General features: G+C 42.6%; 1 protein-coding gene across 2 annotated transcripts in view; it reads right to left on the bottom strand.

Annotated features, from left to right (window-relative positions):
- Positions 1 to 20,618, bottom strand: part of AOPEP (aminopeptidase O (putative)) — a 490,654-nt gene that overhangs the window by 94,802 nt on the left and 375,234 nt on the right. For both annotated transcript variants that reach the window (XM_075599100.1, XM_075599108.1), the window contains exons 12-13: positions 4,086 to 4,148; positions 2,400 to 2,483 (exon numbers count right to left, since the gene is read on the bottom strand). In XM_075599100.1, coding sequence (XP_075455215.1) covers positions 2,400 to 2,483; positions 4,086 to 4,148 — 147 coding nt within the window. The remainder of the gene's footprint in view (positions 1 to 2,399; positions 2,484 to 4,085; positions 4,149 to 20,618) is intronic.

Genomic DNA, 20,618 nt, shown 5'->3' with positions numbered 1-20,618 from the left:
TCCCAGCTTCAGCACAGGTGGTTCAATCAGTGGCTCATTCGAAGACTGCACCACCTGTGCTGAAGCAGGGATATCCCTAATCCCTCTTGGTGGCCCTCGAGGACTGAGTTGGCCACCCCTGATTTAGAAGCTAGGAGTGTATAAGACACGTTTAAAATCGTGCATAGGTGCGTATTTTACAAATACCGAAGTCGATAACACATTCAGCTGGAATATTTTTATATTGCTTATAAGTAACTAGAATGTACTGTAGTTAAATATTCATAATAAAGTGTACATGTGTTCAAATCACAACTAAAAGACCGGTTCTGCTGTTAAATGAAACATTAATTTATGTAAAACATAGCATGTGGGTTCTGTGTGAGTAAAATGACATGTGTGTTTGTTACACTCAATACAAAGCCTGCGTGTTCATTCTAAACACAAGTTACACATTTACTAGGCAGTGCGAAGGCAGGAGGCACTTTCACTTGAATGGCTCATAAGGTGCCAGTTTAGCAGCATTATTTAAATCGGAGCCACTATGTATTTATAACACATCTGCTGTCAGAAATGGGAATTAGGGGCCACTGAATGGAGGGGGGGAGGGGGATTAGGAAAAAATATAGAAAATATGAGCACAAATTCTGCTTTCATTAGTCCTTAGAGATCTCAAAACAAGCACTGAATCACATTAGCTCCACAATCTACAACAGGAAGCAGCAAGCATTTGTAATGTTGATCAAATGTCTGAAACAGTACACAGGTTATGTGCAGCAGAAGTACCACGTGACAAAAAAATAGAAGGATAAGAATCAGAGGAAATGATAAAAAAAAAAAAAAAAGCTATTTTATTGCCAGATGGGCCTGCAGCAACTTGAGCATTAAAACATATGATCAGAAAAAGAAAAGGCAGATATTTAGATAAAAGTTCATTGAAATTGCTGCTCTACGGGAACGGTTATTCCGCCTGGCTACCTGCCCCTTGAGGTTCCCTTCGCAGAATTTGCAACATGTTCCAAGTGCACGGAAAGCAAAATGATGCCCCTCTCTTAATTTAAAGCAGCATGCAATCCCTAAATACACAACACAAGTGATGTCGCAGGAGCACCAAAGCACTGTCCATACTCGGGCAACACAGGGCCAGTCGCTAGTATGAAACAGCAGTGCGGGTCTGCTAGTACAATTGGCACAGATTGAACCCACATTCTAGAAGCTATGCAGATACAACAAAATATCCACTATTTCTATAACATACCTCAGTACTGTATGCATAACTCCAACTATACTAAAACCTTTCACTATATTAAGTACACTGTAGTTAATATGCCTTTTTTGGTCAATATAAAAAAATAGGTTGATGAAGTATATATTTTTCATATTTAAAAAAAGTATTTTGACAACTATATAATATATATATATATATATATATATATATATATATAATATATATATATATATATATATATACTAAACGTCTTCATTTTTTGTTAACGGTTTTAACTATATAAGTAGTATCCAAGAACAAAGAGCACTTAAAAAGCATGACAAAATCACTGGGAAATAAAGCCATACAATTGTTACATTTTGTAAGAATCAGAAGATAGCACTTTCGGTCAATTCCTCTTAAAAAATCATTACGTTGATTGTTTTCAAGATGTGCTGTGCATTAAACAGGTATAATACATATTAAAAGTTAACCGAGCAAGCAGATAAGACGCACGCACTCCCTTCCACAATACGTCGTCACACAAAACAAAGGGAGTAAAAACACTCTTACAAATAGTGTATATATTTTTGTCTTTGTTGTTTGCAAAATTCCCTTCAGAAAAAAAATAATTGAAATGAAATCATTACAGAGAAAATATAAAACGACCTGTGAGAAATAATGCTTGCCAGTTAATACACTTCCAGATTTCCTAGAAAAATATTTTCTTGGGAAAATGTATGTAAACAGCATAACATATTCTATTTAAAAAAAAAAAAACGAAAGGAAACAGAGTACCACCTTTAAGATGTTAAGTCCCATATTTATCAAACATTTTATAAAGGATGAATGATTTTATATATATATATATATATATATATATATATATATATATATATATATATATATATATATAAACTTGTGAGCACATTCACATGTCTTAGACAGGTCTGCAACCCTGCCCTTCACCATTATCACCTAACATACAGTGTGCTCACAAGTAATATTTTTATATGCTATATGGTGGAGGGTTTTTAGTCACCCTTTCACCCACCATAACTTAAATTATATATATATATATATATATATATATATATATATATATATATATATATTACAAGCTATAGAAAATACAATTAGAGGTGTTAACAAATAACCTGATCATTCATACAAAAGGTGTAGTTCATTCACAATAGAAGGATTGCTTTCCTACCTTCCCATCGAACTCTTCCATGCGTTGTCTTTTTCGTCTGCTGCTTTTTCTGTTCCTCTGGTTAAATCGAATCCACTTCGAGACCTGGGGTTTAAATGATAAAGCTTGTTAAAAGGAAGACTCCACTTGGGTGCAGATGACCAGTAGGAGTAAGAAACTAGAAACAGAGGCGACATACATTTTGCCTTTGCTTCAATACTGTAGGTGTACCAAACAACAGAGTGATCTTCTCCAGTGTGGAATGACATGCCCTAAGAAAAATGATGTGTGCGCTGCTTATACAGTACAGTATACGCGAATAGGGTGTGAGGATCACCTGTGTGTGAAATAATAGGTACCTTGTGAACATAAATGAAGTAAGGAGTCAGTTGAGTTGAACTCTTTTCATGCCCCATGCCAGCAAGCGAATCACTTTTTTTTTTATAGATAATTGTCCCACAACCTATGAATATATAATAAATTACCTTTTAACTTTCCCCTTTTCTACAACTTTCTCTATGCCACCTTCATTTTAACGCTGCCTCTGCATTGCCAGCAACACCGTTCTCGCCCCACAGAGGACCGGCGAACCCCATTGTAATTCTACGTGCATCAGAGTGCACATACAAGGAAGGAAAACTCTTATGGGCTGTCCATGTGTCGATTTATAATACATGTCTAACTTTTCTGATGAGTCCAAAAAATGGTCCGGAAGATAGATATCGGAGACCTGAAGAAGGTCCATTTAAAAGGAATGGTAAATGGCGGGTCAAAAAAAAAAAAAAAATGGGGGACCATTATTAACCCTTTTGTTGCATACCCCTCTGGCACCAACACACACTACTGTCCCCTACAGTCCATGAGGGGTTAAAGCAACAAACTATAAGGAAACAATAACATGGGCTCAGCAAGAGGGGCACTTGGCTCCAAAATATGATTATGTCTCTCCCAGGAGGTAAAAATGTGATATTACTGAGAGCTAATAAGGAAATGACCTGCACTGTTTTGGCAGACATGCCTCAGCCATACTCCTCCTGGCACGAGGTATGCGCTTCTATTTCATTGTGGCGTTTTTTTTATTTTATTGCACATCTTTCTTTCTTCGAGTATGCTTCTGCGTCATGGTACTCTGCCCATCCTCTAACGGTTTTTTATTTACAGAAAACTCTTTCGCAAGTTTAAGCTTTACAAAAACTTGACTTTGTATGTACTTTCAGGGGACACAAATACCAAAAACTTTGCAGCGATGTCCACACAAACCAAATTTGTTTGCATAAAAAATAAATAAATAAATAAAAGTCACTGCTGACATCTGGCTATTTTGTTTAGATGATTTTATGAAGACTGAGGCATCAATTTTCAGATCGAAATTGCCTGTTAATTAAAAGAAAAACACAACAACAATATTTCTGTGTCACTTTAGAAGCACTTTTGAGTATAAATTCAATAACCATATACAGTATGTTGCCTTAAAGCAACGTATTGTTTGTCTGAGAGCTGCAAAACCAAGGATTACTGGGAGTTGCATAAGACCAAGGAGTCCCACTGAAGAATGGAAAAAGTTAGTGTTTGCTGGTTAGCAGAGGCTCACACACTGCTTTGTTCTGTTCAGGTAGCAGCTACAGACATGGACAGCAACAGGTACAGGAGGACAACCAAGACAAGAAGGAAGGAAGGAAACAAAGCCCCAGCTACCAGTGTCCTTACCTCTTCATTCACTTGCTGAACTAGTGGGTTTTCTTTCCAAGTCTGACTTTCGTCCAGCAAGGGCTACATAAAAAAAAAGAAAGAAGCAAAATAAGTTGCACATGGATGGAGTGAAATTCTTCATCAGGAAGGCAGGCAGTCTGCAAGGCTTCCTCTCCGCACCCCCCAAGCAAACTGGGGAGCAGGCTGAACTTGTCTAATTCTCTCTCCCTCCTTAATTACCCCGTATAGTTATTGTCTGAGGAGAGGAGGTGGGCTGCATCTTTGGCATCAGATTGCTCAGGGCTGCCACTGAGACTAGTTATCGGTGTTGTTCGGTGGTTGCAATCACTGCTCTTTTGGCTGGGTGGGGATGCCATGCTCTGCAGCTCTTTATCTCAGTGCTGGTGTGGGGAGATGCCGTCAGCCTGCTGCCTGTCTGCTTTCTGCAGAGAAGAATGGTTGGAGTGCAGAAATGTGGCTTGTTAGGAAATGAAACACCTCCAGCGAGAGCTCTGTCTGCTGGGGAGGAGCCTGCCCACTACATGGGATTGGAGGTATAGGCTTTCTCGGCTCTGTTTGTTCAGCAGCAGCAGCCTGAAATACTTAAATTGCATGATTGTGCTCATATAGTCCGAAAGTTTTTCCACACACGTACAGTAGGATTACATTGGGCATGTACATGTCTGCAGTTCTGAGATTCCACGAGTATAGTGGCAATGATATATGTACAATAAAAAGTATATATGTATATGTCAGTCTTACATATATGTAAGGGGGTCACCCCCGGTTCCCCTGATCTTCCTTTGCCCCCTGCCTTACCCCTGTGGCAGTGGGGGAAGGGGACGGCGACTTCTCCCGGTTGGCGCTGCCACCTGGGGCGGCGCCGTCGGGGTCCTGATGCTCACGCATGCACGAAGGGTTGCGCATGCGCAGATAGCCGCGGCGGCCATGTTGTGGTTGGCGCGAGGTTCACGCAATGCTCAGAGGTTGGCAAGGGTAGCGGTGGCCATTACAAGTGTGCAGGAGCTCTGGGAGGTTGTGCAGGCGCAGTTAAGCGTAGCGGCGGCCATTACAGCTTCGCACATGCGCAGTAGAGATCTCGCACGTGGTCCCCATAGGAAAGAGGTCCTGAGTGGACTACATCTCCCAGCAGCCTCTGGGGAATGCTCTATGATCCCTGTCACCTGCAGCCAGCCAGCCACTGAGACTTGCAGATTCTCTGCAGCAGGGAATTGGATACAATGTTGTGTGCAGAGTCAGGAAGCAGACTGTGAAGCACATGAGTCAGTCAGGCTAAGGATACAGAGGGGGAAAGAAGGGGAGCAGAGAGCTGCAAGCTTCAGCCCTAGGCCAGAAATCCCCAGGCTAGAGTTGAGGCCCTGACTCCCCACTAGTGAGGGTGGGTGGTCATAGGGACAGGCCCTTAGGTAAGGACCCTGTGCCCCTTCAGCTGTGTGCTAGGCAGGGACCTAGTGACAGACCCTGTGCAGTTCATTAGTGTATGGAGAGGGAGAGACATTGTGCAGTTCTTTGGTACAGGGACCCAGTATAGTGCTGCTGATTGTTCCTTAAGGCAGGGACCTAGTATAGTGTTGCTGCATGTTCCTGTATGCTGCGTTGCTGATCTAGAGTCTGTCCTTACAGTGGGACGTCCGGCTGGACCCCATCCCACGTGGAAGTAACAGATTAGCGCTGGACCAAGCGGCGCCGGTAGACCCTTTGCGAAGACACCCAGGTGTAGGGACACCTGGGCAGGTATTTACAACCTTCCACACGTGCACCAACTTTAACTTGCTCCTCACATGTGACAGGCCTGTTCACACACTTGGGTGGGCTTGGACTCTTTGGATACGGGAAGGAGGTTATAGCCCAGTTAGGGGCAAGGTTATAGTTGCCAGCTAGTGGCAGAGGGTGGTACATATATCTTGTTGTGGATTGCTGATGTATGTGTTAAGTTACATTCTGCATATAGTAAAGACCGTTGCTATTTTACACCCAGTGTATGTGTCCTGCGAGGAACAACTCCCGCTCTGCTGGGAGTCATCGCAGGTGGAGGTGCTGCACCATATAGTATTGTTCGATAGGATACACGCCAGGCTCTCATTGGCAGAGGCTCAGGCCTCCTGTGAGCCTAACAGGTAAAGCACCACACCTGGTAACATATAGGTCCCCCCTCACATACACTCTATATGCGATTGGGTGGGGGAATACCCGTTACATATATATATATATATATATATATATATATATATATATATATATATATATATATATATATATATATATATATATAGTGGTCGACAAATCACCAAAAAATCTACTCGCCGAACAAAAAAATCTACTCGCCACCTAGTACCAAACGTGTGCTGCTTGGGCCAATAGGAGCTCGCCACGATGGTAAATCCCCTCATCACCCGGGGCGAGCAAATGTATAGGTTTGTCGAACACTGTATATATATATATATATATATATATATATATATATATATAGGCGGTGGGAAGAAGGCTAGGACATGCTCCCAAGTTTTTGTAGGAGTCTGAAATATTCATATTCCTTTGCACTAGGCGGATGCATCATTGAGACGGTTTTGTATTGTGTAATATTGTTTAAAAAGAGTGGAAAAACAGCAAGGTAATGTGGAATGGATTACATTGATGCTTTTACAGTGTGCTAATGGTGGTGACATGTTTAAGGGCTACATCTGGGTGATTGATGCCTTCTTTACCCAAATATGGCATTCTTAAGTATTTGTACATCATTTGTTAAAGTTGGTATATACACATAGCGAGTCTAGGCGTGGGAAGGATTTGATTACCTCTAGCTGATATCACTGTTTGTACAACAAGTGCTAGTACAGCCACTGCTCTCTCTCCCCCTCCCCATCCCAAGGGTAAAGAAAGCACTTGATTGACAATCACTCCCCCATTCAGAGGCCCCTAAGAAATTCAGTTTGCAATGAGGAAATTTAAAGCAGCTGTGTCATTGCTATTAGCATGGTTACATTTGCACAGGGATGCCAATTCAACTGTTAAATTCTTTACAAAAGGGGCTTGTTCTGTATCCCCTGAAGCAGCGGATTGGGTGTTTTTTTTTTTTTTTAGCTGAAACGCTCTACTGACTTCAATGGGGAATTTCGGCGGATGTAGAATAAGTCCCTTAAGCTTAGCATCAACCCGTGAATCTGGGTCTTTGAGCTACGCGTATATATATTTACTCAATATGACTGCAATACACGTTAGTTACGGTGCAGGGCCGGCTTGTTGGCAGTGCCAGCGGTGTGACTGCAGCTGGCCCTGCGCTTACAGTGGCCCTCTGCGGAGACCCTCTGCTTAAATTAACCACCACAACATTTAAACTGTGATTACCGAAGTCGGGCTGGGTGAGAGTGCACGGCCTCCGTAAGAGCCGACACCTCCAGGCCATGATGATGTAAAGGACGCTAGCAGGAGGTGGCAAAGTGAATCTGAACCACGCTCTCTCGCAAGATCTGGTTTACAAATGTAAATCACTGGAAGGAACATTTACTCCCATTGTTAGAGCTGACATTTCAGCGCAGATTTAGTAAACAATTCAAAGCCTTAGTGCAACATATATAGCAGGTGCAAGACCCTCTACTCTAAAAGGGACCATTGTGTGATGAAAGCCTTCTGGGAAATCCTGCTGCCTTGGATAGGACAGCCTGACAGAAGAGAATCAGGTGGCTATTTAATTTCTGTCCTATGAGATCACTGCCCTGTCTTGGGAGTCCAGTTGATTTTGCGTTTCCTCGGAAACAAATTGTAGGGGAGCACTTGTTAGTTGTCTTTTTATCAGAAATCATTTATAAAGCGCAAATGTAAAATGAGTCCCATATTTGTGCCATTTCTCTGACAAAATAAAGCAGAGATTCTGGAATAGGGGGTATGTAGAAATGTTCCCCTCATTACCAGGAGCAAAGAGAAAGGATGACCATGATGATAACGCAGACAAAACCAAGGATAAGGGCGGTAAAGAAAATACAAATTAAAAAAAGTGTACTCAAAGTTTCAGGAAGTGGTGTACTGCTTTTAATATATTTGCCACTGTGATAGGGGAAGAGTACCGAGAAAAATAGGTGTCTCTATTCCTAAATACTGTTTCAGAACTAGAGGCGTACAGGATATATAGTGGATCGTCATTAATGGCATATGACAAGCAGCAACAACAAATAGACTGGGATGGTAATTAGACTTGTGGCTGAAGCTGAAGACTCCTCATAGACCCAGCTTAAGTACAGCATCTGCAAGAAGGCATAGTCCACAGGACAGTAACGCCGCCAGGAAGGGAACGTGTTTGCAGTGTAATGAGGGAAATAGCAAGCAAGCTCTAGATTTAAGCACAACAGTAATCACAGTGGCGGCCTGCACCCAGCATATAGATGTTTCAAGAAGGAAAGGACTAGTGGAAAACCTGGGTCAGTTAGAAAGGGCACATAACGCCAGCGAATCAAGTAAGGTGATACCGTGGATCAGAGTGTACCCAAGAAAGCAAAAAAAAAAACCTCATAATGCTGCAAGAAGATTTTTTTTAAGGGGCTCAGCATTCCTTTTTAGGGGTACACTCATTGTAGGGCATTAAAAGCAGCATACCTACACATAGCAGGTGAGACAATTCAAAAGTAAGTTACACTAGGATAGATGGATGGCCCAATTAAAACCCCTCCCATGCCAAACCTATTAAGCTCACTACTAGGGTAACGTCTAAAAAAGAGAAGGGCAAAGTTTGGTTGATACAACATTGATCTTGCCCACGACAGAGAGCATCAGTCAATGATGGTATAAACAAAGTATTTTCAATGGCTACATATATCTACATAACAAGGCCATTCAGCTCATACAAAGATGTGGCAAAGGCACTCTTATGGGTAAAGCATATATTTAATCAGCACACAGGCTTCTACTAGTTCAACACAAAAGTTGTCATTGCTGGGACATACTGGCAGGGCCAACATTACATTGATAAATGATTGCCAATGGCTTAGCAATATCATGTGTGAATTTGTATGTATCCGCTTAGCCGCAGACAAAACAAAAACGCCAACAACATTCATAATATTCTTGGAAATGCCACAGAGGACAGTACATCACTGACAGCTATTCCCTGGCCGGCAGTGGATATGGCTGCTGTGTAGTAGAATGAGGGAGAAGTTACTGAAGATTGGGCCAGATTGGGCTGGCTGGACAGCAGCGGTAAAAATGGTAATAAACTCCCGAAGTGACAGAAAACGGCTAATTGTAGCATTTGCTGTGTTTTGCCACTCACAAAAAGTGAAATCTGTTGGTATAGTGGCACATGAGCTCTTACCAAGCTCTTGGTAAGGTCATCTGGTCCAGGTCATAGTTTTGATAATTGCAATATATACAGTATGTCCACAATAAAGCTGTGTCTAATTTTTAAATCCAATAATGGCGTGAATCCAATTATTTTATGTGGGATGTGAAAAGGAACCATGAGGATGGGGATAGGGGTGTGCTGGCTTGGGGGGCAGGAGAACAATTGCCCCCTGGGACGGTCTGATTTTAAAAATTAGGGCTGACAGCGTCAAGGAAGAGACAAAACCGCAGTTACAGATCCAGCCAGTGGGAGCCTGTGAGCAGCCAGATCTCACGCGCCTCCTCCTCTTGGCTGGCCATCTCTGCAGTCCCTCTTGTTGGTTCCTGCAGGCTAGTGTGTGTAAGTCACTTAATTGTGTTGTTCAGTTTGTGTGTTAGTCTTTATGTGTATTTGAATCAGTGCTATGCCATGTGTGGGAAGTGTGAGTCTGTGCTTGTCACTGTGTGTCTGCGCTGGTCAATGTTTGTCTGGTAGTCCTTGCTGACCTGTGTGTGTGTGTGTGTGTTGATCAATGTGAGTTTGCGCTGGTTAATGTGTGACTGTAAATCTGTGCTGGTTATTGTGAGTGTGCTGGTCAGTTTTTGAATTTGTGCTGATCAGTGTGTGTGACTGTTGACTGGGATTCAGTACTAGTAAGTGAGTGAGTTTGTGCTTTTAATTGTGAGTCTGTAATGTTCAGTGTGTAAGAGTTTACTTGTCAGTGTGTGTCAGTGAGTCCCTGATTGCCAGTGTGTGTGATTGTGTGCTGATCAATGTGTGAGAGAATGTGTTCTTCTCAGTGTGATTCTCTGCTGTGAGAATTTATGTTGGTCAGCCTGTGTCTGTGAGTCCCTGATTGCCAGTGTGTGTGATTGTGTGCTGATCAATGTGTAAGAATTTGTTCTTCTCAGTGTGAGTCTGTGCTGGTCAGTGTGTGAGAACTTATGCTATCCAGTGTGACTTTTTGCTAGTCAGTGTGAGTGTGCTGGTCAGTATGTGAGAATTTGTTCTGCTCAGTGGGAGTTTGTTCTGGTCAGTGTTTGTCTGAGTGCCTGATTGCCAGTGTGTGAGTTTGTGCTGGTCAGTCTGTGTGTGTGTGTGTGTGTCTGCATTTCAGTGTGTGTTATGGGGAATGCATTAGGTGTGTGGCATGTATATATTACTGTGTGATTGGTTGCGTGCATGGGATGAATGTATCAGGTGTGTGCGTGTTCTATTGTTTATGGTGCCTATATATACAGTTGATATGTGTGGCGGCCAGCAGCTGCCTGGTTTTGGGGCTGCCCCGGTTAAAAATCTGCCAGCAAGCCCCTGGATGGGGAGTAGGGGTTGTTCTGAGCAGGTGCTTGGTCACCTAGTTATTATTAATATTATATAAACAAGCTAACATTCCGCAGCACAGTACAATAAGGTCAGAAGAGTCTAACAATAAAATATGAAACATTAACATACACTGGTACGGTAGGGAAGGTGGGCCCTGCTCTGAGACGTTCATAGTTATGAAAAACATGTGCATTGATCATGACGAATGTTCCAAGTCTTGATATTATCTCCCCAAAATATGTCCATATGCTTGAATTAACTTTGAAACTGTACACTTAATGTATCTGTTCAGTTCATTTGTATGACTAGTATCCTTTTTCAGGATCAAAAGCTTGTGATCAAAGTGAAAGTCAAACTCCATGCTTATAACAAGTAATTTTACACAGAAAATGTTACAAGCAGACAGATTTCATTCTAATCAAGCAACTGTAGCAACTCCCACATCAGTTTTTCAACAGGAAGATTTACTTTCAAGGAGCACTGTGTATCTAGTACAAAGTAAAGTTAGATACTATTGCAAACTATACAGATTGTTGTTGTCTTGTTTTTTGCTTTCTAAAAATACCAATCTTTTTATTGACAGTTATATTTGAACAATAATACACTTTGAGTGTTTCCCTAAGGCCACGTTTATAGTGCCGGTGATGGCGACGCGACCGATGACGTCGCCGTCGCCATTGGCAAAAGTTGCACTTTAAGTTTGAGCGACGTTGCTGGCGACCAAGGCCAGTGACGTCACCAAGGGGGAGGGCAGAGTACCATAGGCGCTCTGTGATTGGTTTAGAGACAGTCACATGTGGCGACTGTCTAAAAACAATCAAATAACACTGACTACAACATTTTTGGCTGCTCCGTCGCTCCGTCGCCGTTGCACCTACTATAACCGCATGCAACGGATTCGATGTATTTGTTTTGGAGCGACGTCGCGTCGCCAGGCACTATAAGCGCAGCTTAAATGTTGTATGTAGCTACATGCAGTTGTCCCCCAGCTTCACCATACATAGTACTGCCAATTGGATGGACACACAAGATATACCAAGACAAATGCTTTTTAAAGTCATTTGCTCATAGGGAGGCCAAGCTATCTGGATGCTGCTACAGATGCAGCGGCCTTTATTCAATCACATCTCGTTCTAGGTTTTGGTAAATTCGCCAAATACCACGCGTGGTAGTATGCGGCTGACTAATGGCCCATCGGAATTAACACAGCAGGGGTCCCTGCTGTGTGAATCCTACCAGGGTCTACCTGTCTGTAAGAGACGCGCAGTAAGAGGCTAATCAGTCACTCTACCTGCGTGCCTCTAACAGGCAATCGTGGGGGTTTAATTTCAATATTACAGTATTGTAGCAAGGGGTCTCCGGAGCTGAACCGCATTGATTTCAGGTCCGGGGACCCCCCACTTCCCGAGATACAGGCCCCGGTATGAGGTGCCGGTATCCCCGCCATGTTAAAATCCTGTGGGCCACGTGGGATTTAAATTCTGCAGGGGGATACCTGCACCACATAACAGGGCCTCGGGAAATAGGGGGGCCCCGAGGCTGAAATCAACTTTGTTCAGCTCAGAAGACCCCCTGCTCCCGCACACTAGTATTAACCCCCCCCCAACCCCCCTCCCCCCCAAAGAAAAAGCCATTACCTTAGCGGATAGCTGCTAAGGTAATGAAGCTGCTTACATTTTATTTTTATTCATAGTGTGTGTGAGCAAGGGGTCTCCTGAGCTGAACCAAGTTGATTTCATCCTCGGAGACCACCTGCTTCCCGAGATACAGGCCCCGTTTATGGGGTGCCGGCATCCCCCAATGTTAAAATCCTCTGCGTCACGTGACCGGAGGGCGCCCCATACCGGGGCCTGTATATCAGGAAACAGGGGGTCCCCGAAGCTGAAATCAACTTTGTTCAGCTCAGGAGACCCCCTGCTCACGCACACAAATGATCCTTTTTGCCCTTAAGAACTCACTATGAGGTAAACCCTTAATCGTACCCTTAGTGGACATACTGCTGCGGCCGAGTTTATTCGAGCATTTGCCCGTTCTCGGCCGCAGCAGTAGCCTGGCGCGCGCCGGAGGGTGACGGGCGCGCGCCGAAGCAGCGGAAGAGCGCCCTCCGATCGGGGCGCTCTCCCTACCACTGCCGGGTCCGCCGGAACCCCCTGCCGCCGTCCCCCACATCGCGGGACACCAGGGCTCCCTCGGGGAGCCCTGGACGCGCGTGCAGGGGGCGCAGGCTCCCGATGACGCGTGACCGCGCCGAGGGGCGGCCACTAGCAAGCCGGGAAATCTCCCGGCTTGCGGATCTGGCCGTAGTGCGATTAAGTGTGTCGCCAGTGTATTAAAAACATAATTCTAAAACACTGGCATTTATTGAGGACAGATCCTCCTTTAGCACCCATACTCACTCACAAACCGCTATTTTCCTATAAACGTGGTAAACATCGAAGAGTCAGACTGGTTAAAGCAGATTTTGGGGGCACTTCACAGTTCCAAACCTTTCTGGGTACCCCAAAGAAAGGTAGTTATCGTTGCTGCAGCTGCGGCCAATGCGACAGCTTACAGGAATGTAGTCCTTTCTCTCATCTATGCTCTGGGAACGCTTTTAACATTAATGTCTATCAAGAAATGTGATTTACCTCATTAAGTGCCCGTGTGGGTTAGGGTAAGTGGGGGAGATGACCCAATGTGTAAAGGACAAGATCTGCCAGCAGAAGGCAGCTATCCGTAGATGTGATCAGGCCGCACCAGGGGCATACCACTTCACACAGGCTGGTCACAATTCTAGTCAATTACGGTTCCAGGCAAAGAGCAGACGTGGTGGTGACATCAAAGTGTTACTACTACAGAAGAAGACTCAATGGATATGGCGTTTGGGAACTACTGTATGACTCCGGAGGGTATGAATAAAGATATAGATTTAAGCTGTTCTTTTTAGTTTTCTCTACCATTATAAGCCGTGTGTCTGTTCCGCCTTAATTGCGTTTTTTCCCCTACGTCGTAGTCCGGTTATTTTTGCTGACTATAACTGTATGTATATCTCTTTCCACAGACCTACCCATCTCTCGTTTGACTTTGTTGCCCATAGTGTGTGACCCATACCGGTTCTACCGTGCATCATCTTTGTGTGCTGTGATCGGTCCTGCAACACCCTTGTCTCCCTCACCTATGCCCTGCCATTTATTTGCCCATCCTCACCAATGGCCCTCTGGGTCTTCATATGTACTATTTTTAAGATGTATGGATAGGGCATCTTGGATCTTTGTCTCAGTTTATACATTTGTGGATGTCTTTAAGTTTTTAAGACTGCACTTTACACAATATACAGTTTTCCATGTATCTTTAGTATTGTAGCATTTATGCCTGTATTTATGTGCCCTCATGGTTGCTTTAATCCCTTTGTCTTTTCACATATATTCTATGCTTTCCTGTTGGGACCCCTTCGGCCACCACTGAGATTATGTGACTCCTTCTGTAGCTTGTGTGCACTCAATAGAGACGACTTCGGGTTACCATGGTAACCGAGACGCGAAGACCCCAGGGGAACTCTGTATGCTCATGCGCATTAGTTAATTTGCTATTGCCTTTGGACCACTGAGAAGGACTTCCTGCATCTCAGCCAACCAGCAGTTTGGAGAGTTGTGGACAACACAGTGACGTAACGACACGGAAGTATTTCAGAGCGCTCCTGTGCACCGATCGTTCAGTATCTCATCACCTCCTACAGAGAGAGTGCGCGGGAGGAACGCCGCCCAACAGACCCCAGCAAACAAAGATAAACATCCTAGCTGCACTATGGACTAAGACTGGTCGGTGGAGAACCTTTCTAGACTTGATATCTATACTATTAGCAGCATTTCCCTGTGGTGTGTACCCTATTTCCATTAATCATTGTGGATTTTTGAGGAGTTCGATCAGGAACTTTTGGAGCTTATCCTCTTACTAGGTTATGCTTAAACTGAGCAGGGTTATATGCATTACATCTGATTTTTTTTTGTGCTTCTATTAATTCCTATTGTTCTGAGGTCTGTTATTCATGTTAGTGTAATACACTTAGAGCCTCATGCTATAAACATCACAATTCAAAACTATTTTTCCTGCATTGGATTGATGCCGGGAGACTCCGGAGCTGATATCCATTAATATCACCATCGGAAACCCCCGGCATGAATCTGATGCATGAAAAATAGTTTTGAATTGTGATGGCTTGTTTATTGTTTTTTTACAGATTTGTTAGCGTTTTTATTTAATGATGTATTTTGTTGGCTACTGGTTTTAATGTATGTGTTGCCCATTGGTTGTATTAATTAATTGTTGTCTTGGTTACTGCTTTTATGTATTAAATGTATTGTTTGGCTAGTGGTATGATTTATGTAATTGATTGCCTAGTGGTTTTAATTATTTTATTGAATGCCTAGTGGTTTTATTTCTTGTATTGATTGGCTAGTTGTTTTATTTAGGTAATTGCTTGGTTGGCTAGTGCTTTTAATTTTTGTTTCTAGGGGTTTAGGTGCTTGTTGTATATGTTTTATTATTGTGTATTTTGGACATTCATGCTTTTGTATTAGGGCGACCATTGACTACTATAGTAGCTTATCATGCCCACACTGCTGGATTTTGAGGCAGTTTCTCTCAAACAGTGATAAGTCCCTGTTACAGTGGGTATAGTGGCCTTTGGGTGGATGGTTAGGCCTCCCAGGTGGGTAGGTTAACCCCTTAATTACTGTAGCGGTTATTAACCGCTACGGTGATTAATGGGTTAAGGGCCATTAGATTGTATTTTTGAATGTATTCTTGCTGGCATCGGAGGACATGGCCCTGCAGTATGCTGACGAGGACACCCTTCATGATGGCAGGGGTAAGTAGAATTTATGCTGCCTGGCTAATTTATGTTGCCTGGCTAATGTTTTGTTTAATAATGGGCAAATGATCTATTATCCATATCTGGATAATAGTTAGTTTGCACATTACTGTATGGTATGTGTTTGGAGGGGGAGGTGTATTTAACACGAATGGTATCGCAGGCCAACGGGGACCACCCGAGGACCCTCAGACACCTGTGAGGACCCTCGCTGGCCTATGTTATCAATTGTGTGTTCAAATAAATAAATAATGGTTTTATGTGGGGGCTCAGGAGTTGGGTTGTGTATTGGTGCTTACTACATATTTAAATGTAAATTTTATTACTAGTGTAGATGAGCAGGGGGTCTCCGGAGCAGAACCGTGTTGATTTAATGTCCAGGGACCCCCTGCTTCCCGAGATACAGGCCCTGTTATGGGGTGCCGGTATCTCCTATGCATGTAAATATCCCACGTCACGTGACCGGGACATTTCAATTCATAGGAGATACTGGCACCACATAACGGGGCCTGTATCTCGGGAAGCAGGGGGTTCCCGGACCTGAAATCAATGTGGTTCTGCTCCGGAGACCCCCTGATCATCTACACTAGGAATAACATTTTAATTAAAAAAAAATTATTTCGGCCGAGATTTGCGCAGAGAGAGGCGTCTCTCTCTCTCTGCAGCAGAATCAACTCGCCGGGTGAGCCCTTTTCAGAGGGCCAATCATAACATCGCCAGCTACTCGCCATGTTTGCAGATGTTGCTATCACTGGTATTCGGGGCTTTCTGCATACCATGATAGCAATGCTGTAAAAAATGGCACATTAAAAACCCTGCCGATTTTTTCTATTGGACTTTACTGTATGAGGCCCTTAATCTCATCCCAACTTCATATTGCAAAGTCAGTATAACCATCCTCACACTGATGAGACCCAAAATGTCAAAACAGCTGTTTTCAGGTAGATTTACTGGATATGCACTTCTTTATCACAGGCTGTGCTGAAAATCTGTGTAATGCGGCAGGCATGTGCTTATAGGGATCCATGTTAAAGTGAATTAGAAGCAAGAGTTGACACACTATGTGCTCATTTGCATGTAATTTCCCAGAATCCCTGGCTGCAATGGAAGCGCTATGCTAAGAGATAATGGGGAAAAGCAGGGTTGCAGACCTGTCTGAGACATGTGAATGTGCTCACAAATGGTATTTTTATTTGCTGTTTCTAGTAACACAAACCTTCGTTTTAATGGCAATGACTTGTAGCAACAGAATGATCTCATACACAGACACTGCCAACACATCTCTTACATTATTTTAGAGGTTGAGAGCTGTTAGCCTGTGAAACATTTTAAGAGACATCGCCTTGATACGTCTATAAGGCATGAATAATTGAATACACCCTGACCTTTGACAATTCTTAACAATATCTGAGAGGGTCTGGGTAGTTTACATCTTCAAAACCACTGACCCGACTTTGTGCCTCTGTTGGAACATGTACTCCTCATAAATGATGATAAAGTGTCAGTGAGGAGACTGAAGGAAAGCTGACCTTTACAAGCCTTGTGAGTGTGAAACACCCTTATACTGTAGCACATGGATGGACAAAGTTTTCCCTCTGCACCTCCCTGCCTGCTCTCATCCCCTGCTCGTGCCCCCCCCCCCCCCCCTCCGGCGTCAAATGACGTCACGCAACGTAACGTGACCCCGCGGCATCATTTGATGCCGGTTTACCATGGCGACATACCGCCGAAGACCAGGTAGGAGAAGTTACAGAGGCCTCGGGCGGTCCCCCGGCATTTAATTTAAATGCCTTGGTGTAGAGCACTGGACCTCTGTAACCGCTGTAGCCCCCCCTCCCCCCCTGGAAAATCTCACGCCCCCCAGTTTGCGCACCTCTGCTGTAGCACATGAGGAAAGGGACAATAATTATAGTGTAAGTTTGAACAAAAACCTGAAAGACAGCCTGCGGGATCTTGAAAGTAAAAATGTAAACTGAGCTAATACCATAAACGTGTTTCTACCTTGCTCAGCATTCACCAGCATAATAAACAAAATATTTAATGTTATAATTGATACAAACTTACAACACACATACTAAAATTGTTTGTTACAAGAAACCCATAAAAATTAAATTACCAATTTCATTTTACTTTATGATGAAACACTCTGGGGTCATTAAATACATTTTTTACTCTAACTCTGCATCAGAACAGGGAATTCAGATGACTTATCAAGGGAAGTATTGATTTATTCATTGATTTTCAGTACCCGCAAAACATTCTGGTCTCCACTAAAACTTGGTTATAGCCATTGTAAGACATTGTTGGTTATCTGTTTCTTTAATGCCTAGTTTATGTTAATGATAATGTGCCACTGAATACTCCTATGCACCACTGGTCAAGTTTTAATACAATATTTGTACTTTAAAAACAGAAAGGGAGGAATCCTTATTTATTTTTTTCCTTCCATTTTTATTTTAAGAACAAAGTTTTATGGGTTACAAAAAAAAGAAAAGGTTATATTGAATATGAAACATCATAGGATACATAATACAAAATTCAAACTTAAATACACTCGGGCAGATAACCCAGGACATACTTTAAAACGAGAGGTAACTCTCAATGTATTACTTCCTGGTAAAATATTTTTATATAAATAAATAAATAACCAGATATACAGACACATTTATACATATCCAACCATACATACACAATCACACAGGTTTTTATGTAATAAAATATACACTAGAGCAGTGGACAATGCACTCAAATTGTCTGTCTCCAAATCACCCCTTGATGTGCCTCTTTGCCTTTTCCCTGATCACAAATGTGCCTCTAATCCAGCAATGTGGTGGTTAACTGCTGGTAGGCAATTAACTAACATCACCTGTCTGATTAGATTGCTTAGAAAAGCCTGTCTTTTGAGACAGGAAGTGAGACTCCTTAGCTCACACCTGAGCTGAACTTTGGAGACAGAGCAGAGATTCCTTAGTCCATAATGGGGCTGAACCAAGGAAGGACAGATGTCTTGAGCGACAAGCTGACCACAAGACAAAGGGGACAAGATTCTAAACTTGGAGCCTGACATTTTCTGTGCACAAAAGGGTGCGGTTCCAGGAGAGCAGAGAAACTTCCCCTACAGCAGCCCAGCTAACAGATAAGACTTTTTCGTATAAGACTATTATCTATGTCTGTGTATTGATAAATGTCTCCATGATTTGGGGCTGGTAAATAGCTTAGCTAACCAACCCAGTCAGAGAGGGCTGAGCTACATGTATAGATAGTCTCCAAAGCAGAGATAGGGGTTTTTGGTTGGCTCACTATTTCGCTTATGTTGATTTTTTTTTGCTGTTTAAAGCGACAGGCACAATAAAGCCTTGTTATAATTTCACCTTACAACAGTCTCCATTGTGTACCTCTGCACATGTCCTCCTACAGGGAGATCTGCTTTTGTCATTTTCACCGTGTTTCTGGAGCCATTTTCTATCTATTTTGTGGCCAGCCGCTTGTGGAGCTCCCTTGCTATGGTTCCGTCTGCTTCCGCATGACCCATGCGCCCTTTTTTGTTTTTGTTTGAAAGAAACCATTTTTCTTTCACATAAAATAAACTTAAATTGTATGTCTGTAAATAAATAGTGACACTCTGGGCTTGTAAATAAAACAAAATAGTAGTATTTCATACCCCACAAGTAACATCACTCTTAACCTTTGTTCTACATCAAGGTTGTATGGAATGGAATGGGTGTATGGAATACCACGTCAGCCTCTCATTGTGTTTAACAAGCTTGTGATATTGTTAAGGAATGTGTTTTGCATGGTACACATATTGACTTTTCTATACTCTTATACTGTTCAGACACGTTGTCTAACCTTTAAAATTCTTAGAGAATAATATTTGTCTGAAGTCATCAATGGAATGTCTGACAACTGGGTTATGCATAATCTGGATAAGAAGGAAGTACTCATCTCAGGAGGAAAACGGGGTTTGACACTTTCTGTTGACATGGTGGCTGAAGACCTATAGATTAATGGGATTATGTCCAGGCTTGTAGATAAAGCATGCAGCTCAGGGATCATCTTTGATCAATTTGATCAAAAGTGACTTTCACCTTCTCTAAATTCTTTAGTAATTGCTCCCTTTTCTGAGGCCAACATGAATTTAGAAATGGAAGTCTAGCAAAAATGGTCAAGGGAAGGTTCTTTACCATAAGAAGAAATGCCTTTCTAACCTTCTAATCCAAAAAGCATGGGGTTTACTGTACGTCTTGACAGCAAATTCAATAGATTAAGTTTATGTAAGGTAGATATATTTCCAATTATTAAATGATGCTTGATAAGGGGAAACAAAAGTATTCTCATATAGTCTGACATAGACTATACACAAAGACAGATTATCTTTCACACTTGACTTTATTTTGATGTAACATACTGCAACAATTCATATACCATGTTGACAAATAGGGTACATTGGAATTGCACAATTTAATGCCACACCACAGCTCAGGACATAAGATATGTTTCATCTTCATGTGTTGTACGAGTTAGTATAAGTGGGTGACTTGATAAGTGGATAACAGTGTGTTTCAGCAAGGAAATCCAAAATGTAGTGCGTGGTGCACTGCAACAAGGAGCTGGTCATATGGCAATAAAATATGATTTATTCAAAGCTGCATTTAAAAAACGGTGGAGGGTACAAAGCTCCTACGCGTTTCGTGCCTTTATCAAGGATAAAGTGCCTCACGGCACGAAACGCGTAGGAGCTTTGTACCCTCCACCGTTTTTTAAATGCAGCTTTGAATAAATCATATTTTATTGCCATATGACCAGCTCCTTGTTGCAGGGCACCCCACACTACATTTTGGATTCTCTTGGACTTTGGACATGGTTGCACGCTCGAGAACCTACAGGGGAACAATAGTAAGTACTCTCAGACATTTATATGCTACCCTAATGAAAAGGAGAAATGATGACACTTTCATAGACATCTCCAGGGAACAGTGTATTTCCACATGAGGAATTGGAATTGGAATAGATCCAGAGTTAACATATTCCCCTGTATGTTCACTCC

The sequence above is a fragment of the Ascaphus truei genome, chromosome 1, assembly GCF_040206685.1.
Source record: "Ascaphus truei isolate aAscTru1 chromosome 1, aAscTru1.hap1, whole genome shotgun sequence".
In the NCBI taxonomy this organism is placed as follows: Eukaryota; Metazoa; Chordata; class Amphibia; order Anura; family Ascaphidae; genus Ascaphus; species Ascaphus truei.
This window is presented reverse-complemented; position numbering and strand designations above follow the sequence as displayed.